At 46.4% G+C, this 14,065-nt stretch overlaps 1 protein-coding gene across 3 annotated transcripts in view; it reads right to left on the reverse strand.

Moving 5' to 3' along the window:
- LOC139548773 (membrane-associated phosphatidylinositol transfer protein 3-like) overlaps nt 1-14,065 on the reverse strand; it is a 190,908-nt gene that overhangs the window by 60,399 nt on the left and 116,444 nt on the right. For all 3 annotated transcript variants that reach the window (XM_071358600.1, XM_071358599.1, XM_071358601.1), the window contains one exon: nt 13,257-13,451. In XM_071358600.1, coding sequence (XP_071214701.1) covers nt 13,257-13,451 — 195 coding nt within the window. The remainder of the gene's footprint in view (nt 1-13,256; nt 13,452-14,065) is intronic.

Genomic DNA, 14,065 nt, shown 5'->3' on the forward strand with positions numbered 1-14,065 from the left:
CTTTCTCTCTACCTCTACCTCTACCTCTTTCTCTATGCTTCTTTCTCTCTACCTCTACCTCTACCTCTTTCTCTATGCTTCTTTCTCTCTACCTCTACCTCTACCTCTTTCTCTATGCTTCTTTCTACCTCTACCTCTTTCTCTATGCTTCTTTCTACATCTACCTCTACCTCTTTCTCTATGCTTCTTTCTACCTCTACCTCTACCTCTCTCTCTACCTCTACCTCTACCTCTTTCTCTATGCTTCTTTCTACCTCTACCTCTACCTCTCTCTCTACCTCTACCTCTACCTCTACCTCTATACTTCTTTCTCTCTACCTCTACCTCTATGCTTCTTTCTCTCTACCTCTACCTCTATGCTTCTTTCTCTCTACCTCTACCTCTATGCTTCTTTCTCTCTACCTCTACCTCTATGCTTCTTTCTCTCTACCTCTACCTCTATACCTCTCTACCTCTCTACCTCTATACCTCTCTACCTCTACCTCTATACCTCTCTACCTCTACCTCTATACCTCTATACCTCTATACCTCTCTACCTCTATACCTCTCTACCTCTACCTCTACCTCTATCTCTATACCTCTCTACCTCTCTACCTCTACCTCTACTTCTTTCTCTATGCTTCTTTCTCTCTACCTCTACCTCTCTCTCTCTACCTCTACCTCTCTACCTCTTTCTCTATGCTTCTTTCTCTCTACCTCTACACCTCTTTCTCTATGCTTCTTTCTCTCTACCTCTACCTCTTTCTCTCTCTCTATGCTTCTTTCTCTCTACCTCTATCTCTCTACCTCTACCTCTACCTCTCTCTCTCTACCTCTCTACCTCTACCTCTTTCCAGATGCTTCTTTCTCTCTACCTCTACCTCTCTACCTCTTTCTCTATGCTTCTTTCTCTCTACCTCTACCTCTACCTCTCTACCTCTTTCTCTATGCTTCTTTCTCTCTACCTCTACCTCTACCTCTCTACCTCTTTCTCTATGCTTCTTTCTCTCTACCTCTACCTCTTTCTCTCTCTCTATGCTTCTTTCTCTCTACCTCTACCTCTTTCTCTCTCTCTATGCTTCTTTCTCTCTACCTCTACCTCTCTCTCTCTACCTCTCTACCTCTACCTCTACCTCTTTCTCTATGCTTCTTTCTCTCTACCTCTACCTCTCCCTCTATGCTTCTTTCTCTCTACCTCTACCTCTTTCTCTCCCTCTATGCTTCTTTCTCTCTACCTCTACCTCTCTCTCTCCTCTATGCTTCTTTCTCTCTACCTCTACACCTCTCTCTCCCTCTATGCTTCTTTCTCTCTACCTCTACACCTCTCTCTATGCTTCTTTCTCTCTACCTCTACACCTCTCTCTCTCTCTATGCTTCTTTCTCTCTACCTCTACCTCTTTCTCTCTCTCTATGCTTCTTTCTCTCTACCTCTCTACCTCTACCTCTCTCTCTCTACCTCTCTCTCTCTACCTCTCTCTCTCTACCTCTCTCTCTCTACCTCTACCTCTCTACCTCTACCTCTCTACCTCTACCTCTCTACCTCTACCTCTCTACCTCTACCTCTCTACCTCTACCTCTCTACCTCTACCTCTCTACCTCTACCTCTCTACCTCTACCTCTCTACCTCTACCTCTCTACCTCTACCTCTCTACCTCTACCTCTCTACCTCTACCTCTCTACCTCTACCTCTCTACCTCTACCTCTCTACCTCTACCTCTCTACCTCTACCTCTCTACCTCTACCTCTCTACCTCTACCTCTCTACCTCTACCTCTCTACCTCTACCTCTCTACCTCTACCTCTATGCTTCTTTCTCTCTACCTCTACCTCTTTCTCTATGCTTCTTTCTCTCTACCTTTACCTCTACCTCTTTCTCTCTCTCTATGCTTCTTTCTCTCTACCTCTACCTCTTTCTCTTTCTCTCTCTCTATGCTTCTTTCTCTCTCTACCTCTACCTCTCTCTCTCTCTCTCTATGCTTCTTTCTCTCTACCTCTACCTCTTTCTCTATACCTCTAGCCTCTACCTCTACCCTCTCTCTCTACCTCTACCTCTCTACCTCTCTCTACCTCTCTACTCTACCTCTACCTCTCTACCTCTACCTCTCTACCTCTCTACCTCTCTACCTCTCTACCTCTCTACCTCTACCTCTCTACCTCTACCTCTCTACCTCTACCTCTCTACCTCTACCTCTCTACCTCTACCTCTCCTCTCTACCTCTACCTCTCTACCTCTACCTCTCTACCTCTACCTCTCTACCTCTACCTCTCTACCTCTACCTCTCTACCTCTACCTCTCTACCTCTACCTCTCTACCTCTCTACCTCTCTACCTCTCTACCTCTTTCTCTATGCTTCTTTCTCTCCACCTCTACCTCTACCTCTACCTCTTTCTCTATGCTTCTTTCTCTCTACCTCTACCTCTACCTCTTTCTCTATGCTTCTTTCTACCTCTACCTCTTTCTCTATGCTTCTTTCTACCTCTACCTCTATCTCTATGCTTCTTTCTACCTCTACCTCTACCTCTCTCTCTCTACCTCTACCTCTACCTCTTTCTCTATGCTTCTTTCTACCTCTACCTCTACCTCTCTCTCTCTCTACCTCTACCTCTTTCTCTATGCTTCTTTCTACCTCTACCTCTACCTCTATGCTTCTTTCTCTCTACCTCTATGCTTCTTTCTCTCTACCTCTACCTCTATGCTTCTTTCTCTCTACCTCTACCTCTATGCTTCTTTCTCTCTACCTCTACCTCTATGCTTCTTTCTCTCTACCTCTACCTCTATACCTCTACTACCTCTACCTCTATACCTCTATACCTCTCTACCTCTACCTCTACCTCTATACCTCTCTACCTCTACCTCTACCTCTACCTCTATCTCTCTATGCTTCTTTCTCTTTCTCTCTACCTCTACCTCTACCTCTCTCTCTCTACCTCTACCTCTCTACCTCTTTCTCTATGCTTCTTTCTCTCTACCTCTACCTCTCTACCTCTTGCTCTATGCTTCTTTCTCTCTACCTCTACCTCTACCTCTTTCTCTCTCTCTATGCTTCTTTCTCTCTACCTCTATCTCTCTACCTCTACCTCTACCTCTCTACCTCTACCTCTACCTCTCTACCTCTACCTCTCTACCTCTTTCTCTATACTTCTTTCTCTCTACCTCTACCTCTCTACCTCTTTCTCTATGCTTCTTTCTCTCTACCTCTACCTCTCTACCTCTTTCTCTATGCTTCTTTCTCTCTACCTCTACCTCTCTACCTCTTTCTCTATGCTTCTTTCTCTCTACCTCTACCTCTTTCTCTCTCTCTATGCTTCTTTCTCTCTACCTCTACCTCTCTCTCTATGCTTCTTTCTCTCTACCTCTACCTCTCTACCTCTACCTCTCTACCTCTACCTCTCTACCTCTACCTCTCTACCTCTACCTCTCTACCTCTACCTCTCTACCTCTACCTCTCTACCTCTCTACCTCTCTCTCTCTACCTCTCTCTACCTCTCTCTACCTCTCTACCTCTCTACCTCTCTACCTCTCTACCTCTCTACCTCTCTACCTCTCTACCTCTCTACCTCTACCTCTACCTCTACCTCTACCTCTACCTCTACCTCTCTACCTCTACCTCTACCTCTACCTCTACCTCTACCTCTACCTCTCTACCTCTTTCTCTATGCTTCTTTCTCTCTACCTCTACCTCTACCTCTTTCTCTATGCTTCTTTCTCTCTACCTCTACCTCTACCTCTTTCTCTATGCTTCTTTCTCTCTACCTCTACCTCTACCTCTTTCTCTATGCTTCTTTCTACCTCTACCTCTTTCTCTATGCTTCTTTCTACATCTACCTCTACCTCTTTCTCTATGCTTCTTTCTACCTCTACCTCTACCTCTCTCTCTCTACCTCTACCTCTACCTCTTTCTCTATGCTTCTTTCTACCTCTACCTCTACCTCTCTCTCTCTACCTCTACCTCTTTCTCTATGCTTCTTTCTACCTCTACCTCTACCTCTATGCTTCTTTCTCTCTACCTCTACCTCTATGCTTCTTTCTCTCTACATCTACCTCTATGCTTCTTTCTCTCTACCTCTACCTCTATGCTTCTTTCTCTCTACCTCTACCTCTATGCTTCTTTCTCTCTACCTCTACCTCTATGCTTCTTTCTCTCTACCTCTACCTCTATACCTCTATACCTCTCTACCTCTATACCTCTCTACCTCTACCTCTATACCTCTACCTCTACCTCTATACCTCTATACCTCTATACCTCTCTACCTCTATACCTCTCTACCTCTATACCTCTCTACCTCTATACCTCTCTACCTCTACCTCTACCTCTATCTCTATACCTCTCTACCTCTATACCTCTCTACCTCTCTACCTCTCTACCTCTATACCTCTCTACCTCTCTACCTCTCTACCTCTCTACCTCTACCTCTATACCTCTATACCTCTCTACCTCTACCTCTACCTCTTTCTCTATGCTTCTTTCTCTCTACCTCTACCTCTCTCTCTCTACCTCTACCTCTATACCTCTATACCTCTCTACCTCTACCTCTACCTCTTTCTCTATGCTTCTTTCTCTCTACCTCTACCTCTTTCTCTCTCTCTATGCTTCTTTCTCTCTACCTCTATCTCTCTACCTCTACCTCTCTACCTCTACCTCTCTACCTCTACCTCTCTACCTCTACCTCTCTACCTCTACCTCTTTCTCTATGCTTCTTTCTCTCTACCTCTACCTCTCTACCTCTTTCTCTATGCTTCTTTCTCTCTACCTCTACCTCTACCTCTCTACCTCTTTCTCTATGCTTCTTTCTCTCTACCTCTACCTCTCTACCTCTTTCTCTATGCTTCTTTCTCTCTACCTCTACCTCTTTCTCTCTCTCTATGCTTCTTTCTCTCTACCTCTACCTCTTTCTCTCTCTCTATGCTTCTTTCTCTCTACCTCTACCTCTCTCTCTCTACCTCTCTACCTCTACCTCTCTACCTCTACCTCTCTACCTCTACCTCTCTACCTCTACCTCTCTACCTCTACCTCTACCTCTTTCTCTATGCTTCTTTCTCTCTACCTCTACCTCTTTCTCTCCCTCTATGCTTCTTTCTCTCTACCTCTACCTCTCCCTCTATGCTTCTTTCTCTCTACCTCTACCTCTCTCTCTCCTCTATGCTTCTTTCTCTCTACCTCTACACCTCTCTCTCCCTCTATGCTTCTTTCTCTCTACCTCTACACCTCTCTCTCTCTCTATGCTTCTTTCTCTCTACCTCTACCTCTACCTCTTTCTCTCTCTCTATGCTTCTTTCTCTCTACCTCTACCTCTACCTCTTTCTCTCTCTCTATGCTTCTTTCTCTCTACCTCTCTACCTCTACCTCTCTCTCTCTACCTCTCTCTCTCTACCTCTCTCTACCTCTCTCTCACTACCTCTACCCCTCTACCTCTCTACCTCTACCTCTCTACCTCTACCTCTCTACCTCTACCTCTCTACCTCTACCTCTCTACCTCTTTCTCTATGCTTCTTTCTCTCTACCTCTACCTCTTTCTCTATGCTTCTTTCTCTCTACCTTTACCTCTACCTCTTTCTCTCTCTCTATGCTTCTTTCTCTCTACCTCTACCTCTACCTCTTTCTCTTTCTCTCTCTCTATGCTTCTTTCTCTCTACCTCTACCTCTTTCTCTCTCTCTATGCTTCTTTCTCTCTACCTCTACCTCTCTCTCTCTACCTCTCTACCTCTACCTCTCTACCTCTACCTCTCTACCTCTACCTCTCTACCTCTACCTCTACCTCTCTACCTCTACCTCTCTACCTCTACCTCTCTACCTCTACCTCTCTACCTCTACCTCTCTACCTCTACCTCTCTACCTCTACCTCTACCTCTCTACCTCTACCTCTCTACCTCTACCTCTCTACCTCTACCTCTCTACCTCTACCTCTCTACCTCTCTACCTCTCTACCTCTCTACCTCTCTACCTCTCTACCTCTCTACCTCTCTACCTCTACCTCTCTACCTCTACCTCTCTACCTCTCTACCTCTCTACCCTCTACCTCTCTACCTCTACCTCTCTACCTCTACTACTCTCTACCTCTACCTCTCTACCTCTCTACCTCTACCTCTCTACCTCTACCTCTCTACCTCCTACCTCTCTACCTCTACCTCTCTACCTCTACCTCTCTACCTCTACCTCTACCTCTCTACCTCTACCTCTACCTCTCTACCTCTACCTCTCTACCTCTCTACCTCTCTACCTCTACCTCTACCTCTCTACCTCTACCTCTCTACCTCTACCTCTCTACCTCTACCTCTCTACCTCTACCTCTCTACCTCTACCTCTCTACCTCTACCTCTCTACCTCTACCTCTCTACCTCTCTACCTCTACCTCTCTACCTCTACCTCTCTACCTCTACCTCTCTACCTCTACCTCTCTACCTCTACCTCTCTACCTCTCTACCTCTCTACCTCTCTACCTCTCTACCTCTACCTCTCTACCTCTACCTCTCTACCTCTCTACCTCTCTACCTCTCTACCTCTCTACCTCTTTCTCTATGCTTCTTTCTCTCCACCTCTACCTCTACCTCTACCTCTTTCTCTATGCTTCTTTCTCTCTACCTCTACCTCTTTCTCTATGCTTCTTTCTCTCTACCTTTACCTCTACCTCTTTCTCTCTCTCTATGCTTCTTTCTCTCTACCTCTACCTCTACCTCTTTCTCTTTCTCTCTCTCTATGCTTCTTTCTCTCTACCTCTACCTCTTTCTCTCTCTCTATGCTTCTTTCTCTCTACCTCTACCTCTCTCTCTCTACCTCTCTACCTCTACCTCTCTACCTCTACCTCTCTACCTCTACCTCTCTACCTCTACCTCTCTACCTCTACCTCTCTACCTCTACCCTCTCTACCTCTACCTCTCTACCTCTCTACCTCTCTACCTCTCTACCTCTCTACCTCTCTACCTCTCTACCTCTCCCTCTCTACCTCTACCTCTCTACCTCTACCTCTCTACCTCTACCTCTCTACCTCTACCTCTCTACCTCTACCTCTCTACCTCTACCTCTCTACCTCTACCTCTCTACCTCTCTACCTCTCTACCTCTCTACCTCTCTACCTCTCTACCTCTCTACCTCTACCTCTCTACCTCTACCTCTCTACCTCTACCTCTCTCTCTCTACCTCTCTACCTCTACCTCTCTACCTCTACCTCTCTACCTCTACCTCTCTACCTCTACCTCTCTACCTCTCTACCTCTACCTCTCTACCTCTACCTCTCTACCTCTACCTCTCTACCTCTACCTCTCTACCTCTACCTCTCTACCTCTACCCTCTACCTCTCTACCTCTACCTCTACCTCTCTACCTCTACCTCTCTACCTCTCTACCTCTCTACCTCTACCTCTACCTCTCTACCTCTACCTCTCTACCTCTACCTCTCTACCTATACCTCTCTACCTCTACCTCTCTACCTCTACCTCTCTACCTCTACCTCTCTACCTCTACCTCTCTACCTCTCTACCTCTACCTCTACCTCTTTCTCTATGCTTCTTTCTACCTCTACCTCTACCTCTCTCTCTCTCTACCTCTACCTCTTTCTCTATGCTTCTTTCTACCTCTACCTCTACCTCTATGCTTCTTTCTCTCTACCTCTACCTCTATGCTTCTTTCTCTCTACCTCTACCTCTATGCTTCTTTCTCTCTACCTCTACCTCTATGCTTCTTTCTCTCTACCTCTACCTCTATGCTTCTTTCTCTCTACCTCTACCTCTATACCTCTATACCTCTCTACCTCTACCTCTATACCTCTATACCTCTCTACCTCTACCTCTACCTCTATACCTCTCTACCTCTACCTCTACCTCTACCTCTTTCTCTATGCTTCTTTCTCTTTCTCTCTACCTCTACCTCTACCTCTCTCTCTCTACCTCTACCTCTCTACCTCTTTCTCTATGCTTCTTTCTCTCTACCTCTACCTCTCTACCTCTTGCTCTATGCTTCTTTCTCTCTACCTCTACCTCTACCTCTTTCTCTCTCTCTATGCTTCTTTCTCTCTACCTCTATCTCTCTACCTCTACCTCTACCTCTCTACCTCTACCTCTACCTCTCTACCTCTACCTCTCTACCTCTTTCTCTATGCTTCTTTCTCTCTACCTCTACCTCTCTACCTCTTTCTCTATGCTTCTTTCTCTCTACCTCTACCTCTCTACCTCTTTCTCTATGCTTCTTTCTCTCTACCTCTACCTCTTTCTCTCTCTCTATGCTTCTTTCTCTCTACCTCTACCTCTCTCTCTATGCTTCTTTCTCTCTACCTCTACCTCTCTCTCTCTACCTCTCTACCTCTCTACCTCTACCTCTCTCTCTCTACCTCTCTACCTCTCTACCTCTCTACCTCTCTACCTCTCTACCTCTCTACCTCTCTACCTCTCTACCTCTCTACCTCTACCTCTCTACCTCTACCTCTCTACCTCTACCTCTCTACCTCTACCTCTCTACCTCTACCTCTCTACCTCTCTACCTCTCTACCTCTCTACCTCTACCTCTACCTCTCTACCTCTACCTCTCTACCTCTCTACCTCTACCTCTACCTCTACCTCTACCTCTCTACCTCTCTACCTCTACCTCTACCTCTACCTCTACCTCTACCTCTACCTCTCTACCTCTTTCTCTATGCTTCTTTCTCTCTACCTCTACCTCTACCTCTTTCTCTATGCTTCTTTCTCTCTACCTCTACCTCTACCTCTTTCTCTATGCTTCTTTCTCTCTACCTCTACCTCTACCTCTTTCTCTATGCTTCTTTCTACCTCTACCTCTTTCTCTATGCTTCTTTCTACATCTACCTCTACCTCTTTCTCTATGCTTCTTTCTACCTCTACCTCTACCTCTCTCTCTCTACCTCTACCTCTACCTCTTTCTCTATGCTTCTTTCTACCTCTACCTCTACCTCTCTCTCTCTACCTCTACCTCTTTCTCTATGCTTCTTTCTACCTCTACCTCTACCTCTATGCTTCTTTCTCTCTACCTCTACCTCTATGCTTCTTTCTCTCTACATCTACCTCTATGCTTCTTTCTCTCTACCTCTACCTCTATGCTTCTTTCTCTCTACCTCTACCTCTATGCTTCTTTCTCTCTACCTCTACCTCTATGCTTCTTTCTCTCTACCTCTACCTCTATACCTCTATACCTCTCTACCTCTCTACCTCTACCTCTATACCTCTACCTCTACCTCTATACCTCTACCTCTACCTCTATACCTCTATACCTCTCTACCTCTCTACCTCTCTACCTCTACCTCTACCTCTATACCTCTCTACCTCTCTACCTCTCTACCTCTCTACCTCTCTACCTCTACCTCTCTACCTCTACCTCTCTACCTCTATACCTCTACCTCTATACCTCTACCTCTATACCTCTATACCTCTCTACCTCTACCTCTACCTCTTTCTCTATGCTTCTTTCTCTCTACCTCTACCTCTTTCTCTCTCTCTATGCTTCTTTCTCTCTACCTCTATCTCTCTACCTCTACCTCTACCTCTCTCTCTCTACCTCTCTACCTCTACCTCTCTACCTCTACCTCTCTACCTCTACCTCTTTCTCTATGCTTCTTTCTCTCTACCTCTACCTCTCTACCTCTTTCTCTATGCTTCTTTCTCTCTACCTCTACCTCTACCTCTCTACCTCTTTCTCTATGCTTCTTTCTCTCTACCTCTACCTCTACCTCTCTACCTCTTTCTCTATGCTTCTTTCTCTCTACCTCTACCTCTTTCTCTCTCTCTATGCTTCTTTCTCTCTACCTCTACCTCTTTCTCTCTCTCTATGCTTCTTTCTCTCTACCTCTACCTCTCTCTCTCTACCTCTCTACCTCTACCTCTCTACCTCTACCTCTCTACCTCTACCTCTCTACCTCTCTACCTCTCTACCTCTACCTCTCTACCTCTACCTCTCTACCTCTACCTCTACCTCTCCCTCTATGCTTCTTTCTCTCTACCTCTACCTCTTTCTCTCCCTCTATGCTTCTTTCTCTCTACCTCTACCTCTCTCTCTCCTCTATGCTTCTTTCTCTCTACCTCTACACCTCTCTCTCCCTCTATGCTTCTTTCTCTCTACCTCTACACCTCTCTCTCTCTCTATGCTTCTTTCTCTCTACCTCTACCTCTACCTCTTTCTCTCTCTCTATGCTTCTTTCTCTCTACCTCTACCTCTACCTCTTTCTCTCTCTCTATGCTTCTTTCTCTCTACCTCTACCTCTCTCTCTCTACCTCTCTCTCTCTACCTCTCTCTACCTCTCTCTCTCTACCTCTACCTCTCTACCTCTACCTCTCTACCTCTACCTCTCTACCTCTACCTCTCTACCTCTACCTCTCTACCTCTACCTCTCTACCTCTACCTCTCTACCTCTACCTCTCTACCTCTACCTCTACACCTCTTTCTCTATGCTTCTTTCTCTCTACCTCTACCTCTTTCTCTATGCTTCTTTCTCTCTACCTTTACCTCTACCTCTTTCTCTCTCTCTATGCTTCTTTCTCTCTACCTCTACCTCTACCTCTTTCTCTTTCTCTCTCTCTATGCTTCTTTCTCTCTACCTCTACCTCTTTCTCTCTCTCTATGCTTCTTTCTCTCTACCTCTACCTCTCTACCTCTACCTCTCTACCTCTACCTCTCTACCTCTACCTCTCTACCTCTACCTCTCTACCTCTCTACCTCTCTACCTCTCTACCTCTCTACCTCTCTACCTCTCTACCTCTACCTCTCTACCTCTCTACCTCTCTACCTCTCTACCTCTCTACCTCTCTACCTCTCTACCTCTCTCTATGCTCTCTCTACCATCTCTACCTCTACCTCTACCTCTTCTCTATGCTTCTTCTACTCTACCTCTACCTCTACCTCTTTCTATGCCTCCCTCTACCTCTTTCTCTATGCTTCTTTCTACCTCCACCTCTACCTCTATGCTTCTTTCTACCTCTTTCTCTATGCTTCTTTCTCTCTACCTCTACCTCTACCTCTTTCTCTATGCTTCTTTCTACCTCTACCTCTTTCTCTATGCTTCTTTCTACCTCTACCTCTATCTCTATGCTTCTTTCTACCTCTACCTCTACCTCTATGCTTCTTTCTCTCTACCTCTATGCTTCTTTCTCTCTACCTCTACCTCTATGCTTCTTTCTCTCTACCTCTACCTCTATGCTTCTTTCTCTCTACCTCTACCTCTATGCTTCTTTCTCGCTACCTCTACCTCTATGCTTCTTTCTCTCTACCTCTACCTCTATACCTCTATACCTCTCTACCTCTACCTCTATACCTCTATACCTCTCTACCTCTACCTCTATACCTCTCTACCTCTACCTCTACCTCTTTCTCTATGCTTCTTTCTCTTTCTCTCTACCTCTACCTCTCTCTCTCTACCTCTACCTCTCTACCTCTTTCTCTATGCTTCTTTCTCTCTACCTCTACCTCTCTACCTCTTGCTCTATGCTTCTTTCTCTCTACCTCTACCTCTTTCTCTCTCTCTATGCTTCTTTCTCTCTACCTCTATCTCTCTACCTCTACCTCTACCTCTCTACCTCTACCTCTACCTCTCTACCTCTTTCTCTATGCTTCTTTCTCTCTACCTCTACCTCTCTACCTCTTTCTCTATGCTTCTTTCTCTCTACCTCTACCTCTACCTCTCTACCTCTTTCTCTATGCTTCTTTCTCTCTACCTCTACCTCTTTCTCTCTCTCTATGCTTCTTTCTCTCTACCTCTACCTCTCTCTCTATGCTTCTTTCTCTCTACCTCTACCTCTCTACCTCTACCTCTCTACCTCTACCTCTCTACCTCTACCTCTCTACCTCTACCTCTCTACCTCTACCTCTCTACCTCTACCTCTCTACCTCTACCTCTCTACCTCTACCTCTACCTCTCTACCTCTACCTCTCTACCTCTACCTCTCTACCTCTACCTCTCTACCTCTCTCTACCTCTACCTCTCTACCTCTACCTCTACCTCTCTACCTCTACCTCTCTACCTCTTTCTCTATGCTTCTTTCTCTCTACCTCTACCTCTTTCTCTCTCTCTATGCTTCTTTCTCTCTACCTCTACCTCTCTCTCTATGCTTCTTTCTCTCTACCTCTACCTCTCTCTCTATGCTTCTTTCTCTCTACCTCTTTCTCTCTCTCTATGCTTCTTTCTCTCTACCTCTACCTCTTTCTCTATGCTTCTTTCTCTCTACCTCTCTCTCTCCCTCTATGCTTCTTTCTCTCTACCTCTCTCTCTCCCTCTATGCTTCTTTCTCTCTACGTCTCTCTCCCTCTACGTCTCTCTCCCTCTACGTCTCTACCTCTCTCTCTACGTCTCTACCTCTCTCTCTACGTCTCTACCTCTCTCTCTACGTCTCTACCTCTCTCTCTACGTCTCTACCTCTCTCTCTACGTCTCTACCTCTCTCTCTACGTCTCTACCTCCCTCTCTACGTCTCTACCTCTCTACCTCTCTCTCTACCTACGTCTCTCTCTCTCTCTCTACCTACGTCTCTCTCTCTCTCTCTACCTACGTCTCTACCTCTCTCTCTCTCTACCTACGTCTCTCTACCTACGTCTCTCTACCTCTCTCTCTCTCTACCTACGTCTCTCTACCTACGTCTCTCTACCTCTCTCTCTCCCTCTATGCTTCTTTCTCTCTACCTCTCTCTCTCCCTCTATGCTTCTTTCTCTCTACGTCTCTCTCCCTCTACGTCTCTACCTCTCTCTCTACGTCTCTACCTCTCTCTCTACGTCTCTACCTCTCTCTCTACGTCTCTACCTCTCTACGTCTCTACCTCTCTACCTACGTCTCTACCTCTCTACCTCTCTCTCTACCTACGTCTCTCTCTCTCTCTCTACCTACGTCTCTCTACCTCTCTCTCTCCCTCTATGCTTCTTTCCCTCTACGTCTCTCTCCCTCTACGTCTCTCTCTCTCTACCTACGTCTCTACGTCTCTCTCTCTCTACCTACGTCTCTACCTCTCTCTCTCTCTACCTACGTCTCTCTACCTCTCTCTCTCTCTCTCTACCTACGTCTCTCTACCTCTCTCTCTCCCTCTATGCTTCTTTCTCTCTACGTCTCTCTCCCTCTCTACGTCTCTCTCCCTCTCTACGTCTCTCTCCCTCTCTACGTCTCTCTCCCTCTCTACGTCTCTCTCCCTCTCTACGTCTCTCTCCCTCTCTACGTCTCTCTCCCTCTCTACGTCTCTCTCCCTCTCTCTACGTCTCTCTCTCTCTCTCTACGTCTCTCTCTCTCTACGTCTCTCTACGTCACTCACTCACTCACTCACTCACTCACTCCCTCCCACTCCCACTCCCACTCCCACTCACTGTTGGTGATGGTGCTACTCATCCGGCCCACAGAGCAGAAGGACGTCTCACTGTCCACGCTGGTCACACTGGCTCTGCGCCCTCCTCCTCCTCCCCTTCCACTGCTGTCTGTCCCAGGGGAAGGGGGCATGGTCGGGGCACCAGGACTGGGCTCTGCCTCCAGGAAAACCTCTGGGTGACTTTGGATACTGTCAGCTAAAATGACAGAGAGACAGAGAGAGAGAGAGGCAGAGGGAGAGAGCGGTAGAAAGAGTGAGAGAGGGAGAGGGAGGGAGAGTTTAATTATATAACAATTAGCTAGTAACATTTTCTGTGAATCAGTACTGTTATGGGCGTCCCGAGTGGCACAGCGGTCTAATGCACTGCATCTCAGTGCTGGAGGCGTCACTACAGATCTGGGATGTCCTTGTCCCATCGCGCTCTAGTGACTCCTTGTGGCGGTCAGGCGCATGCAAGCTGACTTCGGTGGTCAGTTGTACGGTGTTTCCTCCAACATGTTGGTGCAGCAGGATTCTGGGTTAAGCGCGCAGTGTGTCAAGAAGCAGTGTGGCTTGGATGGGTTGTTTTTCGGAGGACGCATTGCTCTCGATCTTCGCCTCTCCCGAGTCCGTACGGGAGTTGCAGCGATGGGACAAGACTGTAATTACCAATTGGATATCACGAAATTGGGAGAAAAAGGGGTACAGTTTTAAATAAAAAATGCAATACTGTTATATGGTCCAATATGCTAGTATGTGGTATTATCTTGTTTTGTGCATCCTAGAGGAAAGCCTTGGACACACACACAGTGTCAGGTAATTAGGTTGGGC

The sequence above is a fragment of the Salvelinus alpinus genome, chromosome 22 (genome assembly GCF_045679555.1).
Source record: "Salvelinus alpinus chromosome 22, SLU_Salpinus.1, whole genome shotgun sequence".
Lineage (NCBI taxonomy): Eukaryota > Metazoa > Chordata > Actinopteri > Salmoniformes > Salmonidae > Salvelinus > Salvelinus alpinus.